Source organism: Physeter macrocephalus, chromosome 14, assembly GCF_002837175.3.
Source record: "Physeter macrocephalus isolate SW-GA chromosome 14, ASM283717v5, whole genome shotgun sequence".
In the NCBI taxonomy this organism is placed as follows: Eukaryota; Metazoa; Chordata; class Mammalia; order Artiodactyla; family Physeteridae; genus Physeter; species Physeter macrocephalus.
Genome location: NC_041227.1, coordinates 112,396,594 through 112,414,081, shown reverse-complemented (window position 1 = coordinate 112,414,081; position 17,488 = coordinate 112,396,594). Strand labels below are relative to the sequence as shown.

The window sequence follows — 17,488 nt, the reverse complement described above, 5'->3', positions numbered from 1 at the left end:
GGATAGCCGTGGCCTTCTCTGAGGTATCACAGGCCCTTGAGAGCCCTGGGCCCCAAGCCTGGGTGGTCTGGCCTGAGCCAGTGCATGCCTCGTGCCGTGGTTGCTGGTTCCTTGTGGCCTATATGTGGTGTGTGCGTGTGAAGACAGGGAGACCTCGGTCCACCCTACCAACCCCCTGCCCGGCCAGGTTCCTAATGGCCCGCTGCTCTCCCACCCTAGGGAGATGCCACCAAGTCCGAATCAGAGCCCGATTTCTTCTCGCCTAGCCTGGATGGCGGTGGGGGCAGGAAGAAGCGCTTGGCCTGTGAGTATCTCTCTGCGGGGGCAGCCCCTGGCTCTAGGCCAGCCTTGAGTGGACTCAGGGTCTCTCCCTCTCTCCCCCTGCAGTGGTGTCTCTGGGAGAGCACCCGGAGGTGCGGAAGAGCCTCTTGCCCCCTCTCATCATCCACACGGCAGCCACACCCATGTCGCTGCCCAAGAGCTCCAGCACTGGCCTGGCCGAGGTTCTGGGCCCCGTGTCCCGCCGCGCCAGCAGCAGCGGGTCGGCCGAACCGGGGGCACCCCATGAGACGAAGTCACCGGTAGGGGGTGCATGTGGGGGCCCGACAGTGGGAGATGTACAGACATCAGGAGGGAAGAGAGGTGGAATGGGCAGGCCCGAGGAAGACAGCCCCTGAGCCACAGGGTAGACAAGGCCCAGGGGGCGTCAGCAGGGCTGGTAAGGCAGGCAGGCGCAGGAGCCTTGGCCCTGGGGGGCAAAAGAGCAGGGTTCTAATTCTATTTCTTCTGTTCCCCGAGTGTCCTTTGTTGAGACTCATTTCCCTCTGTAAGATGGGAGGGGATGCCTCATCTTCATAATACCTCACCTTAATAATAGCAAACCCCATCCAGTTACTGATTCTGTGCCAGACACTGTCCTAGACATTGCTTCTAAGTGCTCTTAATGCATGAGCAACCATCTGGTAGGTACCAATATTATCCCCATTTTTCAGACGGGGACCTGAGTCTCAGATTGCCAAAGTGATCTGTGGGAAGCTCCACAGTGAGCAGGCGACAGAGCCAGCCTTTTAATCCAGGACGTTGGTGTCAGGGCCCATGCTCTCGCTGTGATTTTACACTGCCGCTCACCTAAATGAGGAATAGGTGCTAGGGTCATATCGCTTTTACAGATGGGGAACTGAGGCACGGAGAGGGTTAGTGACTTGCCCGAGGTCGCACACATGGTGTGAGTCCAGGCACCCAGGTCCAGGGCTCCTGTTCATACCTCTGTACCCGACGTGAGGCCAGAGAGGCTCACAGGAACCAGGATGCACGTGAAGGGGCGTGGGGCCATGAGGTCCTGGCTGAGACCACTCTGTCCTCTGTTCGGCCCCCAGCCGAGCGCCCGCAGCTCCCCACACAGTCCCTGGAGTGCAGCCAGCAGCTGGGCTAGCAGGCGCTCCAGCCGGAACAGCCTGGGCCGCGCCCCCAGCCTGAAGCGGAGGAGCCCGAGCGGGGAGCGGAGGTCCCTGTTGTCGGGCGAGGGCCAGGAGAGCCAGGACGAGGAGGAGAGCTCGGAAGAGGAGCGCACCAGCCCAGCGGGCAGTGACCGCCGCCACAGGGGCTCCCTGGAGCGGGAAGCTAAGAGCTCCTTTGACCTGCCGGACACACTGCAGGTGCCCGGGCTGCACCGCACGGCCAGTGGCCGCAGCTCAGCCTCTGAGTACCAGGACTGCAACGGCAAGTCGGCGCCAGGACGCCTGACCCGGGCCCTGCGGCCCGATGATCCCCCGCTGGATGGGGACGATGGCGATGACGAGGGCAACTTGGTGAGGCCCCTGTGGGCACAGTGACCTCTCACCCCTGACCTTGAGTGAGGGGAGCTGTGCCTGACCTGGTGCAGGACCGGACGACCCCCTCCCAGTTGTATGGCATTCAGGGAGCTACCATCACGCCCAGAGGATCTCGAGGGGGTCTCAGGCCTGACGCCAGGCTCCAAACAGCCCCTTTTTCCCTCCGCCCAACCCACCGAGCCCCAGATCCTTGTCATGCCTGGGTCTGCAGCTCTGCCTCCTTGGTGGATAAGGATGGCTTTGGGCAGATGTGTATGAATCTTTCATAGCCCTCCCACTGTGACTCAGAAAGACCCATCACTCATCTCTCCAAACTGATACCCTCCTCTGTCCCCCTCTCTTATCCCTACCTCATCACAAGCCTTGATCTCACACCCACTTTTACCCATTCACCCTTTCCCCAACCCCCTCACCACCACCGTTAACCCCGGGGGTGGGGCTCAGGGACCTGGGACCCCAGGGTTAGCATGTGAGAAAGGTCCAGTGTCTCCTCACGCCAGGCGTGTCTTCGAACAGGCGGCTGTGATGGGGACAGTGTCTGATCATTGATGTGGCTTCCAAGCCCAGCGGGGAGGGAAGGAGGGAACGCAGGCAGGGGCCTGGGCTGGAGGCAGAGACGGGAAGAGAGGAGAGCCTGGGGGAAGCGAGGGGGTGGGGAGATGAAGGAAGTGAGGCATGCTCGGGGGCTGAGTGGGGGTTTGGGGGAGATGCTGAGGTGGTTTTAAGAATACAGGAAGAAAAGCCAGGCATAGGGCTGGGCCAGAGTGGAGCGGGTAGACCAGGCGTGAGGGCCACGGGGCCGCTGAGGAGCCAGGGATCAGGAACTTGGAGGCCTGGCCCTGCTCACATCCCGGGCCATCCTTCTACAGAGCAAAGGGGAAAGGATGAGAGCGTGGGTCCGGGCCCGGCTCCCTGCCTGCTGCCTGGAGCGAGACTCCTGGTCTGCCTTCATCTTCCCTCCTCAGTCAAGGTCAGCAAGGGGGTCCCTGACCTGCACCCCACCCTCTCCTTCTCATGGGAAATTCTCCTGCGACTCCATCCCAGGGAAGCTAGAAGTGTCCCCCTGACGTGGGGGAAGATGAGAGCGGGGCCTGGGGATGGGAGGGCCCAGGATGGGTAGGGGCAGTGCTATCCCCCCTCCTCCCCGCCCCCCGACTCAGCCTTTGCCTCTGTCCCGGAGCAGGTTCCGCCTCCTGTGTCACCGAATCATCACCCACAAGATGTTCGACCACGTGGTCCTCGTCATCATCTTCCTCAACTGCATCACCATCGCCATGGAGCGCCCCAAGATTGACCCGCACAGCGCTGTGAGTCACTGGGGCTGACACAGCGGCTGCTGAGTGCCTGCTTGGTGCCCAGCCCTCCCGGATTAGCGGGTTAGCACCCATGCAGCGGGCCAGGCGGGCAGGGAGGCCCAGAGAGACACGGAGGCAGGGAGCCAGGAGTCTCTCAGACTCTGACCCGTGCAACTGATGCCCCAGGATGCCTCCTGTGTCCCTCGCCGGCCTCCGTTTCCCTTCTGTGACACAGCAGCCAGCTGGGGGAGTGGGCCTTGCTGCTCGCCTGGGGAAAAGTGAGCTTCGTTGCACCCAGCTGTTTGCAGATGGCCTGTTCTCATGCGCCAGGGGCTTGTGAGGCCTGTATGTGAGTCAGCGAGTGTCATGGTGAGGCCAGCAGTGAGACTGGCCCTGGCCGGGCTGAGTGGCAGAGGGTCTCCAGGACCTGGTGACTGACGGGGAGGCGTCCTGCCCAATCTGCCCCGTTGGCGGTGCCGCGTCGGGGAGGGAAGCTGCCCTTTGCTCCTCAGGGTCAGGTCACGAGCAAGTAGGGTTTCGGGGGTGTTTGGAGGAGCACTGATCCCTTCTGCCTGGCTGTGAACCCGCCGGTCCTCCTCGGGAGGGGAGGAGAGGCCATGGGCCGGCGTACCTGGACATACTCCCCCGGTTCCTGACCTCTTCAGGATGGGCCCGGCCGGTCCTGGGAGCTGTCTCTCCCCAGCCTGGCATCACAGCCTGTCGCCCCACAGTGATCCAGGTCCTGGAAGGGTGGGGGGGCTCTGCTGCCCCTCCTGGCATCTTTCACCACTAGCTGGGAGGTGGTCTCCGCCCCTCCTTGCTGCCTCGCATACCATTGCTCAGTTTTCGACATCGCTGGGGCTTCTGTTTTCCATTAGGGTGGGCTCCAGCCAGGCCAGCGTGGGGGGTGGGGGTGGTGATGGTGAAGGGAGCCTGGGGAGTGGAGGGCCAGCCTGGGAATAGGTGAGCGAGCACAGCACCGGGGACCCCCCCCCCGCCCCCGCCCAGAGCAAGGGTGGCTGGTCACACTGGCTCCCTCGTCTGCCTCCCGCCCAGGGCCCTGCCTCAGAGCTCACTGTGGCCACGTCTCTCCCCCACCTTCCCACTCAGCCCCTCCATCTCTAGCTCTGTCACGTGTGTGCTCCTCCCTCTCCCCTTTCGCTGCTCTCGCTTCGTCTGACACTCACACTTTGCCTGCCACCTCTCCAGCTCTCTGCACCCCTCTCTTGGCCACCCAACGGCGGAATCAGCCCAGAGATATCAGGGGATTGGGTCGCCGTCTTTCCTGCCCTGCTTCACCCTGTGCCTGGCATAAATATGGTACCTGGGGATGCACAGCCTGTACTCAGGCCCCCAGCTTGCCCTGCGGCTCCGTTTCTGGGGCACACAGCAGGAAAGCAAGTACGTGGAGCAGAGGGGAGTAGGGTGGGGCGTCGAGAGATCAAGCTAAATCCTGCTCCAGTTTTAAGAAAGGAATTGGTGAATAGGGCCTGAGATATGGGGCTCAGATGACAGCACTGCGGTGGGAAGCACTTTCCCCTCAAGGCCGCTCCGGGAGATAGTGGGGGGCAGTTCTGTTCAGGGGCAAGAGTGGGACTGTGGCCAGAGCTGCAAATGAGTCAGGGGGCTTGACGCTGGCTCCGTGTGTGTGTGTGTGTGTGTGTGTGTGTGTGTGTGTCTGAGTGGGGAGATAGTGGGGGGCAGTTCTGTTCAGGGGCAAGAGTGGGACTGTGGCCAGAGCTGCAAATGAGTCAGGGGGCTTGACGCTGGCTCCGTGTGTGTGTGTGTGTGTGTGTGTGTGTGTGTTTGTCTGAGTTGGGGTGGGGGGGAGAACAGGAAGGAGATTGTCTGCTTTGCTGGGAAGAGTGGGGGGTTTTGTTCTGACTCAGACATTGGAGGCAGCTCCTGGCTTCCGCGTGCAGAGCAGACATGGCCCGAGGAGGGGGTCCCAGTGGCAACACCTGCCTGCTCTCTCTTACAGGAACGCATCTTCCTGACCCTTTCCAATTACATCTTCACCGCAGTCTTTCTGGCTGAGATGACAGTGAAGGTGATGCGGGGTCGGCGTTGGTTTGGAGCCATCTGGCGCTCGGTGGGGGTGGAGAGCCTGGGTCACAAATGGAGGGCAGGGCTGGGGACTGACTGCAGGGAGGTGGCAGCGCCGGTGACGCACGGGCGTCCTCAGGTGGTGGCGCTGGGCTGGTGCTTCGGGGAGCAGGCCTACCTGCGCAGCAGCTGGAACGTGCTGGATGGGCTGCTGGTACTCATCTCCGTCATCGACATCCTGGTGTCCATGATCTCCGACAGCGGCACCAAGATCCTGGGCATGCTGAGGGTGCTGCGGCTGCTGCGAACCCTGCGCCCGCTCAGGTGCCCTGGGCAGGCACACCCCAACGGCCAGCACCCCACCTGCCCCTGCTTCCTGCCTGTGACCCCACAGGGAGCCCCGTCCCCCACTCCAGACATCGCTTCTCACTGGGTTTCACTGCGGCCCCAGCAGTCACCCTCCACGGGCACCCCCCTCAGTGACCCCCCCCCCACCACGTGACATAATCCTGCAGGGCACAGCGCAAGTGGCCACAGGCAGGACCCTCCCATCCTTCAGCTGCAGCTCTCCCTTGGGTGGCACCCTCAGGGGTGACACTTGGCCCTCCCCGTGAAGTGACAGACTTTGTTTCCTGCTTCCCCCCTCTTTCCCCCCCATCCCAGGGACTACCCACCAGGTAACACTTGTAGCAGGGGATCTCACCAGTAAGGCAGTCACCCCGACCCCCACCCAGAGTCGGGAATTTCCACGGGTGGGGACGTGAACGGGGTGGATACTGACTGACCAGCGAGGGTTTTCCTGGCTGTGATGATCCACCTCCCCACCCCCTCCGTCCCTGCCTGCCCTCTGCGTGCTCCGCACAAGTTTATCTCCCCATCCCCACAACACACTGCATCCCTGGGTTGAATCAGCACCCCAGCCCCATCAGGTAATACTTTGACATCCTGGCAGTGGAGGTGGAGGTCTGGGGGTGGGGGTGGGGGTGGGGGTGTCTGCACTGTGAGCCCAGAGTGTCAACCTCTTCCCTCCACTAGAGCCCAGGATGGGGACCAGTGAGCCAAAATGGGAGGGAGTGGCGAGCAGGGCAAGGGGCAAGGGAGTGTCTGAGCCGGGAAGCCCTCTTACCCCCCTCCCTCCCTCCCCAGGGTAATCAGTCGGGCACAGGGGCTGAAGCTGGTGGTGGAAACGCTGATGTCCTCGCTGAAGCCCATTGGCAACATTGTGGTCATCTGTTGTGCCTTCTTCATCATTTTTGGCATCCTGGGGGTGCAGGTTTGTGGGGGTCTGGGGCCAGCTGTCAGCAGAAACCTGAGGAGTGGCCTTCCTCTTGGCCCCGGGATGCTGCGGCTCCAGGTGCTGCCGCCACATTTATCCCAGAAAAGAATAAATAGGGATGCTTCCCTCGAAGCCCGAGGCCTCAGGCCCCTTGGCCTCCTGGGCATTTTGGAGAAAACTGGGAGCCTGGAAGAGGCCACCAAGGGGAGAGGGCCTCGGGCTCAGGCCATTGCCCACACAGGCTGCCGCTCTGCCCTCTCACGCACCACTCCAAGCGCAGACGCTGGCCTTGGCCCACAGTCTGCTCAGGGATCCCCTCCCTTCCTTCCCTGCTGGAGCGGGTGGGCTGCAGGCCAGGCCTGGGGATCCAGGGCCCAGGCAGCTGGGCCAGGTTAGCAGCGAGCTGGCAGGCAGGCGGGTGCAGACCCCAGACGAGGCAGGAAGTGGGGGCTGCTGGGGAAACTTGGCCTCTGTCCCAGGGAGGGAACTTGGCTTTGGAGGAAAAAGAAAGGGAGCTGCCTGCAGGATTCAGCCGGCGCCTCCGGGAGCCAGGGGAGCCCCTCCGTCCTGCTCTTCCGGAGCACCCCGCCTCGCCCCAGGCTCCAGATGTTTCAGCTGCAGCGTAGATGGCGGCTGTTGGGCCAGGGGGAGCTCCTGGGTGGCTACCCCCATCCCTATCCCTTCCTTTGGCGTCTTGGGGTATCCACTCTGCCCTGGGGATGGGGTATTCTTGTGTTTCCTCGAATTCTCTGGCTCTAGAGACCAGTCTGGTGTATGTTTGCCAGGGCTGCGTGGTGCCTCTCTGCACACCCGGTGCCCCTTCCCCTTCCCTTACTTTTGGCCTGCTTAGGCCCCCTGGTCCTCCTGTCCCTCAAATCCCTTCCCCACAGTCATAGCCTGGTCTGTTCTGGAGTGAGGGTGAGGCTTTCCAGTCGGAAAGACCTGAGCTCGAGACCCCTTTCCACCACCTACTGGTTGTATGCCCTTAATGAGTGAACTTACTTCTCTGAGCCTCAGTTTTCCTCCTCTGTTAAGTGGGCTCCACAATACCTAGGCCGCCCCCACCGTTAATCCAGACCCCTCCGCCCTCCCCTAGAGTGTCTGACTCACTGGGTTTGGGGCGGTCCTGAGAATTTGGTTTTTTTTTTTTTTTCTTTTTGCGGTACGCGGGCCTCTCACTGCTGTGGCCTCTCCCGTTGCGGAGCACAGGCTCCGGACGCACAGGCTCAGCGGCCATGGCTCACTGGGCCCAGCCGCTCCGCGGCACATGGGATCCTCCCGGACCGGGGCACGAACCCGTGTCCCCTGCATCGGCAGGCGGACTCTCAGCCACTGCGCCACCAGGGAAGCCCGAGGATCTGTATTTTTGAGCACATTCCCAGATGATGCTGTTGCTGCTGGTCCAGGGACCCCACTTGGAGAATCACGGGCCTCCCCCTTTGTAGGAAGTGAATAACTGTTCCCCTCCTTCCACCCTTTCCCAGTGCCCTCCCCAAGGACCTTTCCTTCCTCTCCAGGGCCTCTGCTCCAAGGAGCCCCTAGAAAGGGGTGCCTGCAGGGGAGGCTCCTGTCAGTGTTTCTCTGACTTGACCGAGCACCTGGCCCTCACCCAGGGTGTGCCCAGAGCTCTTAAGCCCCAGGGCTGGTCTGGGCTTCCTGTGCTCACAGCTCACTTCTCTCTGTCTCCGGGTATGTGTGTGTTCAGCTCTTCAAAGGGAAGTTCTTCGTGTGCCAGGGCGAGGACACCAGGAACATCACTAACAAGTCTGACTGTGCTGAGGCCAGTTACCGGTGGGTCCGGCACAAGTACAACTTTGACAACCTCGGCCAGGTGAGCCCCAGGCTCCAAGGTGGAGGTGGGAGTGGTGGCAGGAGTCTGGGGAGGACACAAGTCCATGCTTAGTGATGCATGCAGGGCAACTGGCCCGCCTCTGTTTCATCAGCTAGTGAACGGGTCCTAGTGGGATCTCCTTGGAGGGGAGTAGTGAGGATACAGCGAGATGACGTGTGTATTTGTTTAGCACGGTACAAGGTGCAGGCATATTGTCAAGATGATTCTTTTTCTCACTCCACATTCACAGAAACAGAAATGTAGAAAATGAAATAGCTCGCTCAGTTTTGCTGGTTTATTTCCCTGCCCCACCCTGGTTTTGGTTTCTGGATTTCCAGGACTCTGGGGTCCCTTGCTCTACCTGGCTGAGGTCATCTCCCACGGCTCTTCTGGTTTCATAGCAGCCAAGGAGCCTTGGGAAAGAGAGCTCTCCCAGGGCCTGGAGTGTGACTCTGAAGGCCTAGGGTCCTCCGAGCTACTGCCAGGAGGTGCTTTGGGTGGAAGTGGTGGGTGGCTTGGCCATGCATCCTAGGTTTCAAGTGGTCCTTTCCTCCCCGCCGCAGGCCCTAATGTCCCTGTTCGTGCTGGCCTCTAAGGACGGCTGGGTGGATATCATGTATGATGGGCTGGATGCTGTCGGTGTGGACCAGCAGGTAGGGCTGAGGTGGGCAGGATCCACCTTTGCGCTCAGGTCACTCACCATGGGCCAACTCCAGGTGTGATGGGCGCAGGCTTGGACAGAAAGACAGCAAGGCAGGCTGGCAAAACGCCATCCAAGAGGCATCACCTCTTACAGCAGAGGCTGTAACTGGTGGCCTGCAGGCAAATCCGGTCATGCTTTATTGGCTTGCAACACATTTAAATTTTTTTGAATTAGTGGTAAGCAGTTAAAAATTGACAAATTTTACATGAAAATCTGGATTTGGGCCTGCTCGGGAGAAGTCCAAAGATCTGGAAACACGGGGCTTGAATTCCTGAAGGGCAGCAGTCAGCTGAATCAAAGAAGCAGCTGCCCCTTTTGGATAGAACATCCACTCTCTGTATGTTGCCACAGTCCCCACCTTTCCCTACTGCCTAACACCAAACCCACATCATTCATTTACATCACCTGCTGGGCCTGCGTAACTGAGTGTGCAGGCCCTGTCTTAAGGAACGCAGGCTGTAGGGCAGCACCTGTGACAGTTACCCTTGGGCTAATGTCTCCGCCTTGTCCTTCCTGCTCCCCCCCAGCCCATCATGAACCACAACCCCTGGATGCTGCTGTACTTCATCTCGTTCCTGCTCATCGTGGCCTTCTTTGTCCTGAACATGTTCGTGGGCGTGGTGGTAGAGAACTTCCACAAGTGTCGGCAGCACCAGGAGGAGGAGGAGGCCCGGCGGCGGGAGGAGAAGCGTCTACGGAGATTGGAGAAAAAGAGAAGGAGTAAGGAGAAGCAGATGGCTGGTCGGTAGTCTTTCCACATCTCTCTGAGTCGTACTTGACCTTGGCCTTGCGACTGTAGGGGGCTAGGGGCTAGGGGCTGGGGCTGGGGCAGGGAGAAGATGCTCCCACCCCGTCCCCTCCTCCTTCCCCTCGAGAGCATGTCAGCCTCTAGAGCCTGCATGAAGCAGACCAGTTCAGCCCTGTGAGGGCAGGGGAGCTACCCCCCTGCGGGGCTCCCGGTCTCAGCATCGTGCTCCCCAGATGATGCCAGGTGGGAGCTGATGCACGGTCCCTCCCAGCTTGACTCTGAGAGGAGCCTCATGGGATGAAAATCCTGCTGCATTGCCCCGTGCCAGTGCCCACTGACCCCGGGCTTGGCCCAAGTGCCAGCCTTGCCTGCCCCAGTGCTGGCGAGCAAGCATCTTCAGCCTGTGGCTACCCAGTGTCTGTAGCTGCTGGGCAAGGCCTCAGCAGAACCTACAGATGGACCGTGGCGGGAGCAAACCCCAGACCCCTCCTTTCTCCCTATCTCCAGCAAAACTCCCTGGCTTCCTGACTGTCCTTTTTTTTTGCCAAGCTGTACAAAAATACTCCCTCAGCTCAGGGAAGGTCTGAGGTCACAGGAACTCTAAGGTCATGACGCTCTGGACTTAGACCCTTCAGCCCCTCACCTTCGATCTCCAACATCTCTTGCCATTGGCCGGGTGAGGCCCCCACCCCCTCCCTCCTCACACTCTCATGCCAATGGGCGGGCCGAGGCTAAGCGAAAGACATCCAGATTCCAGGGAGGACACGAGGGGTGACAGGCGTGCGGGCCCTGTTGTCTCCCCGTGTGTCTGCACATGTGTCTGCGCTTGGCTCCCCTCCCCGTCTGCAGGGCTCCTGCCTGTCTGTCTGGTACTCGACAATCTGTGTGACTCTCTCTCAGTCACTGCCCACGTCTCTCTGAGTGTCTTTATGTGTGGGTTTCTCAAGGCCTTTGTGTGTCTGCCTCTGTTTGGTCTGTGGGTTTCCCCTCCTCTCTCTACCCTTTCACAACCGTCTTTCTTATGCCGATAAGATGCATGAGGTGCTCTGAGTTTTCCCTTTGGTTTGTTGAAATGTGAGTACTACCAAGAGGGTCGGGGGCTGCTGTGCCCCCCTCAGCCCCTGGCTCTATCTCCTGCTACCTGTGAGGGCACCTGGAGCGAGGGGAGGGCTGTAGGGGGGTGTGGGGGAGGTTGGGTGGGACAGAGCCCACGGTCCCTGTGAGAGGCGGGGCTGCTCCAGCGGACGGGGAGGGGACACTGGCCTCTGGGCAGCAGATCTGGGCTAGGGGCCCCATCTTGGCTCCCTGTGGACGGCTGAGGCTGAGCAGGCACAGTGCCCCCAGCAGCCATGCTCCCACTCCGCCCCTCCTTGCAGTCTGCCTTCTCAGCAGGACATCTGCAGGTGGAACTCTTTTGGCAGGAGGCACCCGTGGCCCTGCCTGACCAGCTGGCTCCCCTTCCGGGGTCTGCAGCCTTCTTAGGTGCCGCTGAGGCCGCAGCGCGGGTAGGAGTGGACATCTGTTCTGAGGACAGGCTTCCTCCCCTCCCCATGCCTCCGACTCCGTGCCCCTGTGACCCAGATGAGCTGGCCGAATTGCCCAGCTTCCTCAAGTGCCCTGTGCCCGAGTTTGGGGCTGGCACTCAGGACAAGCCACCCTTGCTCAGTACGCCCTATTCATAGGAAGAGTGACGGTCAGAGCCCAGGGGGAGCAAGCTGCTGAGGGGGCCCTGCCCAGCCCACCTGGTCCGGCCAGTGACCGATGTCGTGTTTCGTTCTTTTAGATCTAATGCTGGACGATGTAATTGCTTCCGGCAGCTCAGCCAGCGCGGCGCCAGGTACTGCGTCTGGGGTTGTGGGTTCCAGGGTATGGCCCGGGCAGTCAGGCCCGCCTCATGCGTGCCGGCATCCTCTTTGCTCCCTCTCCATGGCTCACTGATTCTGTCCTCTCAGGGTGAGGGGTAAGGGTCCCTGGGGTGCCGGGCTCCATGGCACCCCATAGGCCTGTGCTAGCTGGACAGGAGGTGAGGGCCTTAGCACACCCCTCCATCCGGCTTCTCTTGGTGGACCCTCCTTGTCTGGCCAGGCTTCCGAGGCCCGAGCTCCCAGCCCCCTGCCACCTCCTCCCATTCCTGCTCCTCCTCCCAGGTCACACCGTTCGATTATTAGAGCGGCAATCTCTCCTGCCTCCTTGTGTCTGAAGGGGATACTTTGATCCAGGAGAGCAGGATAAGAGGAGCAGAGAGGGAGAGGATTTGTTTTAAAAATGTAACGATGAATAATTGAACAGACTCATTAATAGTCAAGTAATTGCAGTGGCCACGTCATCGCTACCAGCAGCAGGAATTAGGAATCAAAGGCCTGAGTTAGCCACAAGCTTCTCCCCCAAAAGCCAAAGATTTGGGAGTGAGTTGGGTCATTCTCTTTGAGAGCCGTGTTCCTGGGAAGGCCCTCCTGGTTCTGCCTGCCCTCCCCTGGTCCTTTGGCCCCTGCTCTCCCAACACAGCCCCCAGACAGAGGTTCAGAGGTTTTGAGAATCTGTGACAGAGTTGTGGGGCCTCATTACACCCTCTGATGTCTCCACCCAGCGGTTCCCAACCTGTTCATCCCCATGGGCCCCCCTTGTCATCTCCTCCAACAGACCCCACATTTTAAAAGACTGTCCTTGAAGTTGAGAGCACTTCAATAATGACTTTGTTTCACCGTTTTTATTAATCAACGGCACATCTAATTGCTAATCAGAGCTTCTGAGCTGCAGAAGCTTTCACACTGAACGATAGCAAAGAAAGACCATTTTGCCATTAAATTAAATTAGTGGGGTCTTAGCACAGGCATATGATTTCTTTTAAGCCTTTAGAAATATTGAGAAGAACCTAAGGACCCCCACATGGCTGCCTCCTCAGGCTGCTGAGGGATTGGGACTCCAGGCTGGGAACCATGGGCTGTACCTTTCTCCACTTTTCTGCATTCTCCCAGGAGCCTGACTCCAGCAGACGCTGCCCTGTGGGTGCTGGGCTGCCTGATCAAAGGGGACCCCCTGAACTGCCATTTGAGAGGTCACCCCTGAGGCCCTGGGTGGGTCGATATCTCCTGTCTCCACGGTGCTGAGCTATGATGTTTGGCATCGAGAGACCATCTGTGGGCTCAGGAGGCTCCAGCTGCTTTGTGTCTGGATGGCCTGGGCCCCACATCTCAGAGTCAGGCCGTACTGTGAGTCCTTGATGTGTTAGGGAATGAGAGGAGGGTGAGGGGACGTGGCCTTCAGCTTTTTCCTTACGGGTTCACCTGGTCTGTAGGCTGACGTGTCTACACATACACACTCATGCCAAAATACCACAGGGCTGGCCCACAGAGGCTTCTCCCCCAAGAATCAACACGTGCAGATTCCCATGACCCCCGAGACCGTCTCCTGACATACCCACTTAATGCTAGACACTCTCTTTACTCTCACACTGCACCCCCCCTTCTGGGGATAGTCTGCCATGCTCCTGTTGACACAGGCAGGTATGTACACCGGTTACAACAGTGTCTTACCCTTCCAGCTGGTAATGAAGACTCAGAGACCCCCAAACAAGGGCTCAAGTCACCCCATATCCCTCTTTCCCGAGCCTCGTGTTCTGTGTGGTCCACGCTAGAGCTTTTCGAATTTCACCGTGCCTAAGAATCACCCAGAGGACATATTAAAAACACAGATTCTGCACTGAGCCCCACCTTAGAGATTCTCACAGAGCGGTCCAGGGTAGGACCTGAGCGTCTGCATCTCCAATCAGCTCGCAGGGGGTGGCGATGATAGTGCATCAGTCTACCCAACGGTCTGGGGCTGCTGGAATCAAACGTGTGCACCATACCTCCCTGCCAGCACCACTCCCCCCCTGTGCTGCCCCCAGCAGAAGCGGAACAGCCAGATCCCAGGGAAAGACAGAAGGGAAGAGTCTTTGATTATCAGGAAAATGGTCCTGACCAGACACCCGGGTCCAGCCCAGCTTCCAGGTGGAAGGAGAGACCGGGGCTGCCACGCAAGCAAGGCAGCCCCAAGTGATCGCTCAGCCTCCAGCACCAGCTCTGCTCCCCTCAGCCTCCTGTGGCACCTACCTCCACTCACCCTGTCTCCTTCCATCAGGACCCGCTGATCAGGCCTGGCTATAGCGGCTGAAGCTGACCTCTGTCATGGGGGCCTGTGTCCCTGGGAGTGACCCCTGCCTTCCTCCTAGTCCCACCGCACTCCTTTGCAAACCCTCTGCCCTGGCTGTGCCTCATGCCCCCGGGGACCCCTACTAACTCACCGTGTCTGTGCTTCTCACTCACAGCCTTGCACCCCCTACTGCACCTCTCCTCTGCTCCCGCCCCTGACTGGGGGCTGGGCAGTCCTGGGGGCGCCCTTCTCCCCACTGTCTGACTCTGATATTTTCTCCATCTAAGGCAGCTCATACTGGTAGGAGGCAGGGAGATGGGGCCAGGGCTGCCGACACACCAGTGACCACTGGTCAAGGCCCCTCCTGGGCTACAGCTGGAGCTGTCAGAGCACCCACCCAAGGCTCCTCCAGGGGTTCTCAGTTTCTTCTCTGAGCCCAGGTGCTTGCCTGTAGAACCGAGGTCTGGGAGCAAGAGGGGAGTGGCATCGTCCAGAGCCCAACAGCAAGAGCCTTTGGGCAAACTCTTCGAGGGCACCCTCCGGGCCAAAGCCCCAAGGCTTTGTGTCTAAACCCACCTGGCAGCCGGTGAGGGACTGGGCCTGGGAGTTCAGGTCCTGGCTCCGTTGCTGCCCCACAATGTGTAGATAACTCACTTTTTGACGGGCCTCCTTCTCTCCCTCTGGAAAACAGAGGGTTTGGCCGAGGAGATGCTTATCAGGTCGGCCCTGGTACTCTTTGGACCTGTGCTCTAATGGGGGGATTTGTGGCAGCCTGGGCACCTGCTGGTCTGGGGTCCAGGCCGAGGGTAGAAGGGCTCTGTACAGACCTCAAGGGCCTGGGACCAGTCGCTGTGAACAGATGCCCTGCTTCAGTCGTCCTGCCCCCACCTTCCCTCTGGGCCTCCACCCCCTCCTCAGACTCCTAGAGCAAGGCCAGGAGGTGGTGACAGCAGCTCCATCTGGCCTGGGGCTGCCAACACAGTCAGACTGGGGTGACAGGGGAGGGGGGGGACTCTCCCAACCTCTCCTCTGCATTGTCTCAGCTAATAATGGGGCTAATAAGGAGCCACTTTTTCTAACCTAATTGTATTCAAACATTTTAGTTAATTCTCCATTCCTATTTTAGCATAATGGGATTGGGTGCTTTCGGCACTTATGGAGATTAATGCAGAGAAAGAGTTCCAGCTGCTAAGGCAACGCTGGGCGACTTAGCGCCCTCTGGTTCTGTGGGTACTGAAGGAAGGAAGGAAGAGGCTGGCTCGCCCAGTCACCCTCCACGATAGCATCGCTGTGTGGATGGCCTGTGGCCTCATGTTGTCCCCTGACCCCAGCCGCTCCACCCCCATTCTCCTGGGGGCCGGGAGGGCTGCCTGAGCAAACAGAGCCACAGTTGGCTGGCCCATCTCTGGAAACAAAAATATGGCCCAACGCACCGTATGGTGCACCAGAACACTTGGGGCTTTCTGCCTCTTGGTTATCCACACCTCAAAGCTGATGCTGGTGCGTGGCATCTGGTGAGGCTGAACGGGCAGCTCTTGGGTACTCTTCTTCTTCCTTTGGCCTTTGGTGGGGGTCCACCCAGGCCGCTCCCTGCCTCAGTTTACCTCTCTGTTAATAGTCCTGCATGGGAAGGGACAGTTATAACCAAGCTGGCCTGAGCCCAAAGCTTCCTGCCGCCCCTGGCACAGTCCTCAGAGACTGCAGCCCTGGCTCGCTGGCTTCCGCCCTAGACCTCCTGAGGGGGAAGGGCTGTCTGGGACCTCAGGCTGCCCCAAGCCTCCCCACGGGGTGCCTCTTCCTTCTTTGTGGCTGCCTGGGGACCCAATCTGTCAGCTGCCTCTGATGACATGTATCCCCAACTTGGCATGGCCTTTCCTCACACGTGGAGGAAGGGCCCCCTGTAATCTCCTGCCCCCCAGATTCCTTCTGCCTGCTTAGTAGGTCAACCTTCTGGCACCATGATTTTTATAACTAAGCGGTTCACTAATTACAAGAGAAATATGATGCCTCTGACAGATCTCAGACAGTGCTTCCAGCCCAGCCTGCAGGGGAAGCTGCTCTGGCCCCCAGGAAGCAGGCTGGGCACAGCCTCATTAGAAACTGGGTGAGCCCTTCAGGTGCGACAGAGCAGAGCCCTGGGGCCGCCCCTCCTCCCTCCCCCACATGAGGGTTCAGGAGGCCCAGACCCTGCCCCCGCCCCTGGAGGCCCTCTCAGTGGGTTGGTGCAGCCAGCCAACAAGATGTCCAATTTCCAATCTCCGGTTTTATCTCCAAATCCCAGCTCTGTGTAATCTCCTCTGCTCCCCTGGAGAGGCTGAGCTTGGTGAAGAAGCAAGAGCCTTCACCTCTCCATTGATGGAGCTTCCTCTGAGTCCAATAAGACCGGCTGTTTTTCATCTACTGATCTGGCCTTGCTGCAGAACATCGAGTCGAGGGTGTTACAAGGGGCTGCTGGATTTTGGAGGCTGCCTCGGGAAGGGGGCTCACCTGGTGTCTAATGTGGGTGGGGAGCTCTGCATGTCCTGACCCCTTCTTTGCCCAACTGCAGCCAGTAGAACAAATGCTTGAAGGGGTGACCCTGAGAGAGCCGCCCCTGCCCAAAAGGGCAGTGCGTGGAGGATGAGGATGCTGATGACGCTGGAATGTTTCTGGCATTAGAGGCTGGTGGCTGTGAGGGACTGTGGGTGGAGGGGATGCAGCGGGCAGGGCCCGATGGCTGCTCTGTTCCCCCCTCCCTGCCCCGCTGCCCCACCAGAGGCCCAGTGCAAACCCTACTACTCGGACTACTCCCGCTTCCGGCTCCTCGTCCACCACCTGTGTACCAGCCACTACCTGGATCTCTTCATCACGGGTGTCATTGGGCTGAACGTGGTCACTATGGCCATGGAGCACTACCAGCAGCCCCAGGTAGGAGCGAGTGACTGGCCATCTGGACCCCACCTCCAGCCATGAGCCTGCCAGGTGAATCTAACCCAGCCTGAGCCAGAGCACCTCCGGCCAGTGCTGGGTGCCCTAGAGGGGGTCCTCTTGTCCCCCTTGCAGTGACCCTCTGAAGATCGGCCTCATCTTGGTTTTACAGATGAGGACACTGAGGCTCAGAGAGGTTAGTTGACTTGATCAAGGTCACACAGCTGGGAAGTAGAGGACCTGGTTTCTTCACCCAGCAGATATTTATTGAGTATCTTAAATGTACTGGACCTTTGAGGGTAAAGAAGGCAAACCAGTGCCTGCCCTTCTGGAGTTTAAATTCTCGTGAACATCCAGCTCCCAACCTCACCTGTGATCTTGCCACCTCTCAAATAAGCCTCCGTCAGCTGCCTTCCACGTCTCAGTTTTCCCATCTGTAAAACAGGGACGTTGACTTGATGATACAAAAGGCCCCTTCCGGTTCTAGCATTCTGTGCCTTCCAGCACATTCTTATGTGATCTCCTCCCTGACCCTCAAGGAGAGAGATCTTTCAGCATGAAGTTTGGATCATGCATGTGAATGAGAGCCCTACTCTATCCTAGAGTGGTGACCAATGGTCAGCCATCCTGGTGGGAAGAGATGAAAGGCCCTCTTAGACTCACCCTGTCTCCCAGATCTGGGAGGAATGATAGAGGGGTCAGGGCAGGCATCGTCCCTG

At 59.4% G+C, this 17,488-nt stretch overlaps 1 protein-coding gene across 19 annotated transcripts in view; it reads left to right on the top strand.

The window, feature by feature from the left end:
• The window catches only part of CACNA1G (calcium voltage-gated channel subunit alpha1 G), a 62,717-nt gene that overhangs the window by 34,755 nt on the left and 10,474 nt on the right, over positions 1-17,488 (top strand). For 6 of the 19 annotated variants that reach the window (XM_024130076.1, XM_024130083.2, XM_024130091.2 and 3 more), the window contains 13 exons: positions 220-304; positions 388-581; positions 1,377-1,808; positions 2,702-2,802; positions 3,016-3,139; positions 5,109-5,177; positions 5,313-5,497; positions 6,320-6,446; positions 8,155-8,280; positions 8,844-8,933; positions 9,511-9,703; positions 11,515-11,568; positions 16,618-16,769. In XM_024130076.1, the coding sequence (XP_023985844.1) occupies positions 220-304; positions 388-581; positions 1,377-1,808; positions 2,702-2,802; positions 3,016-3,139; positions 5,109-5,177; positions 5,313-5,497; positions 6,320-6,446; positions 8,155-8,280; positions 8,844-8,933; positions 9,511-9,703; positions 11,515-11,568; positions 16,618-16,769 (1,932 nt within the window). Of the gene's footprint in view, positions 1-219; positions 305-387; positions 582-1,376; positions 1,809-2,701; positions 2,803-3,015; positions 3,140-5,108; positions 5,178-5,312; positions 5,498-6,319; positions 6,447-8,154; positions 8,281-8,843; positions 8,934-9,510; positions 9,725-11,514; positions 11,569-16,617; positions 16,770-17,488 lie in introns of all 19 variants that reach the window. The other 13 variants (XM_024130084.2, XM_024130095.2, XM_024130080.2 and 10 more) reach the window with 8 other exon arrangements.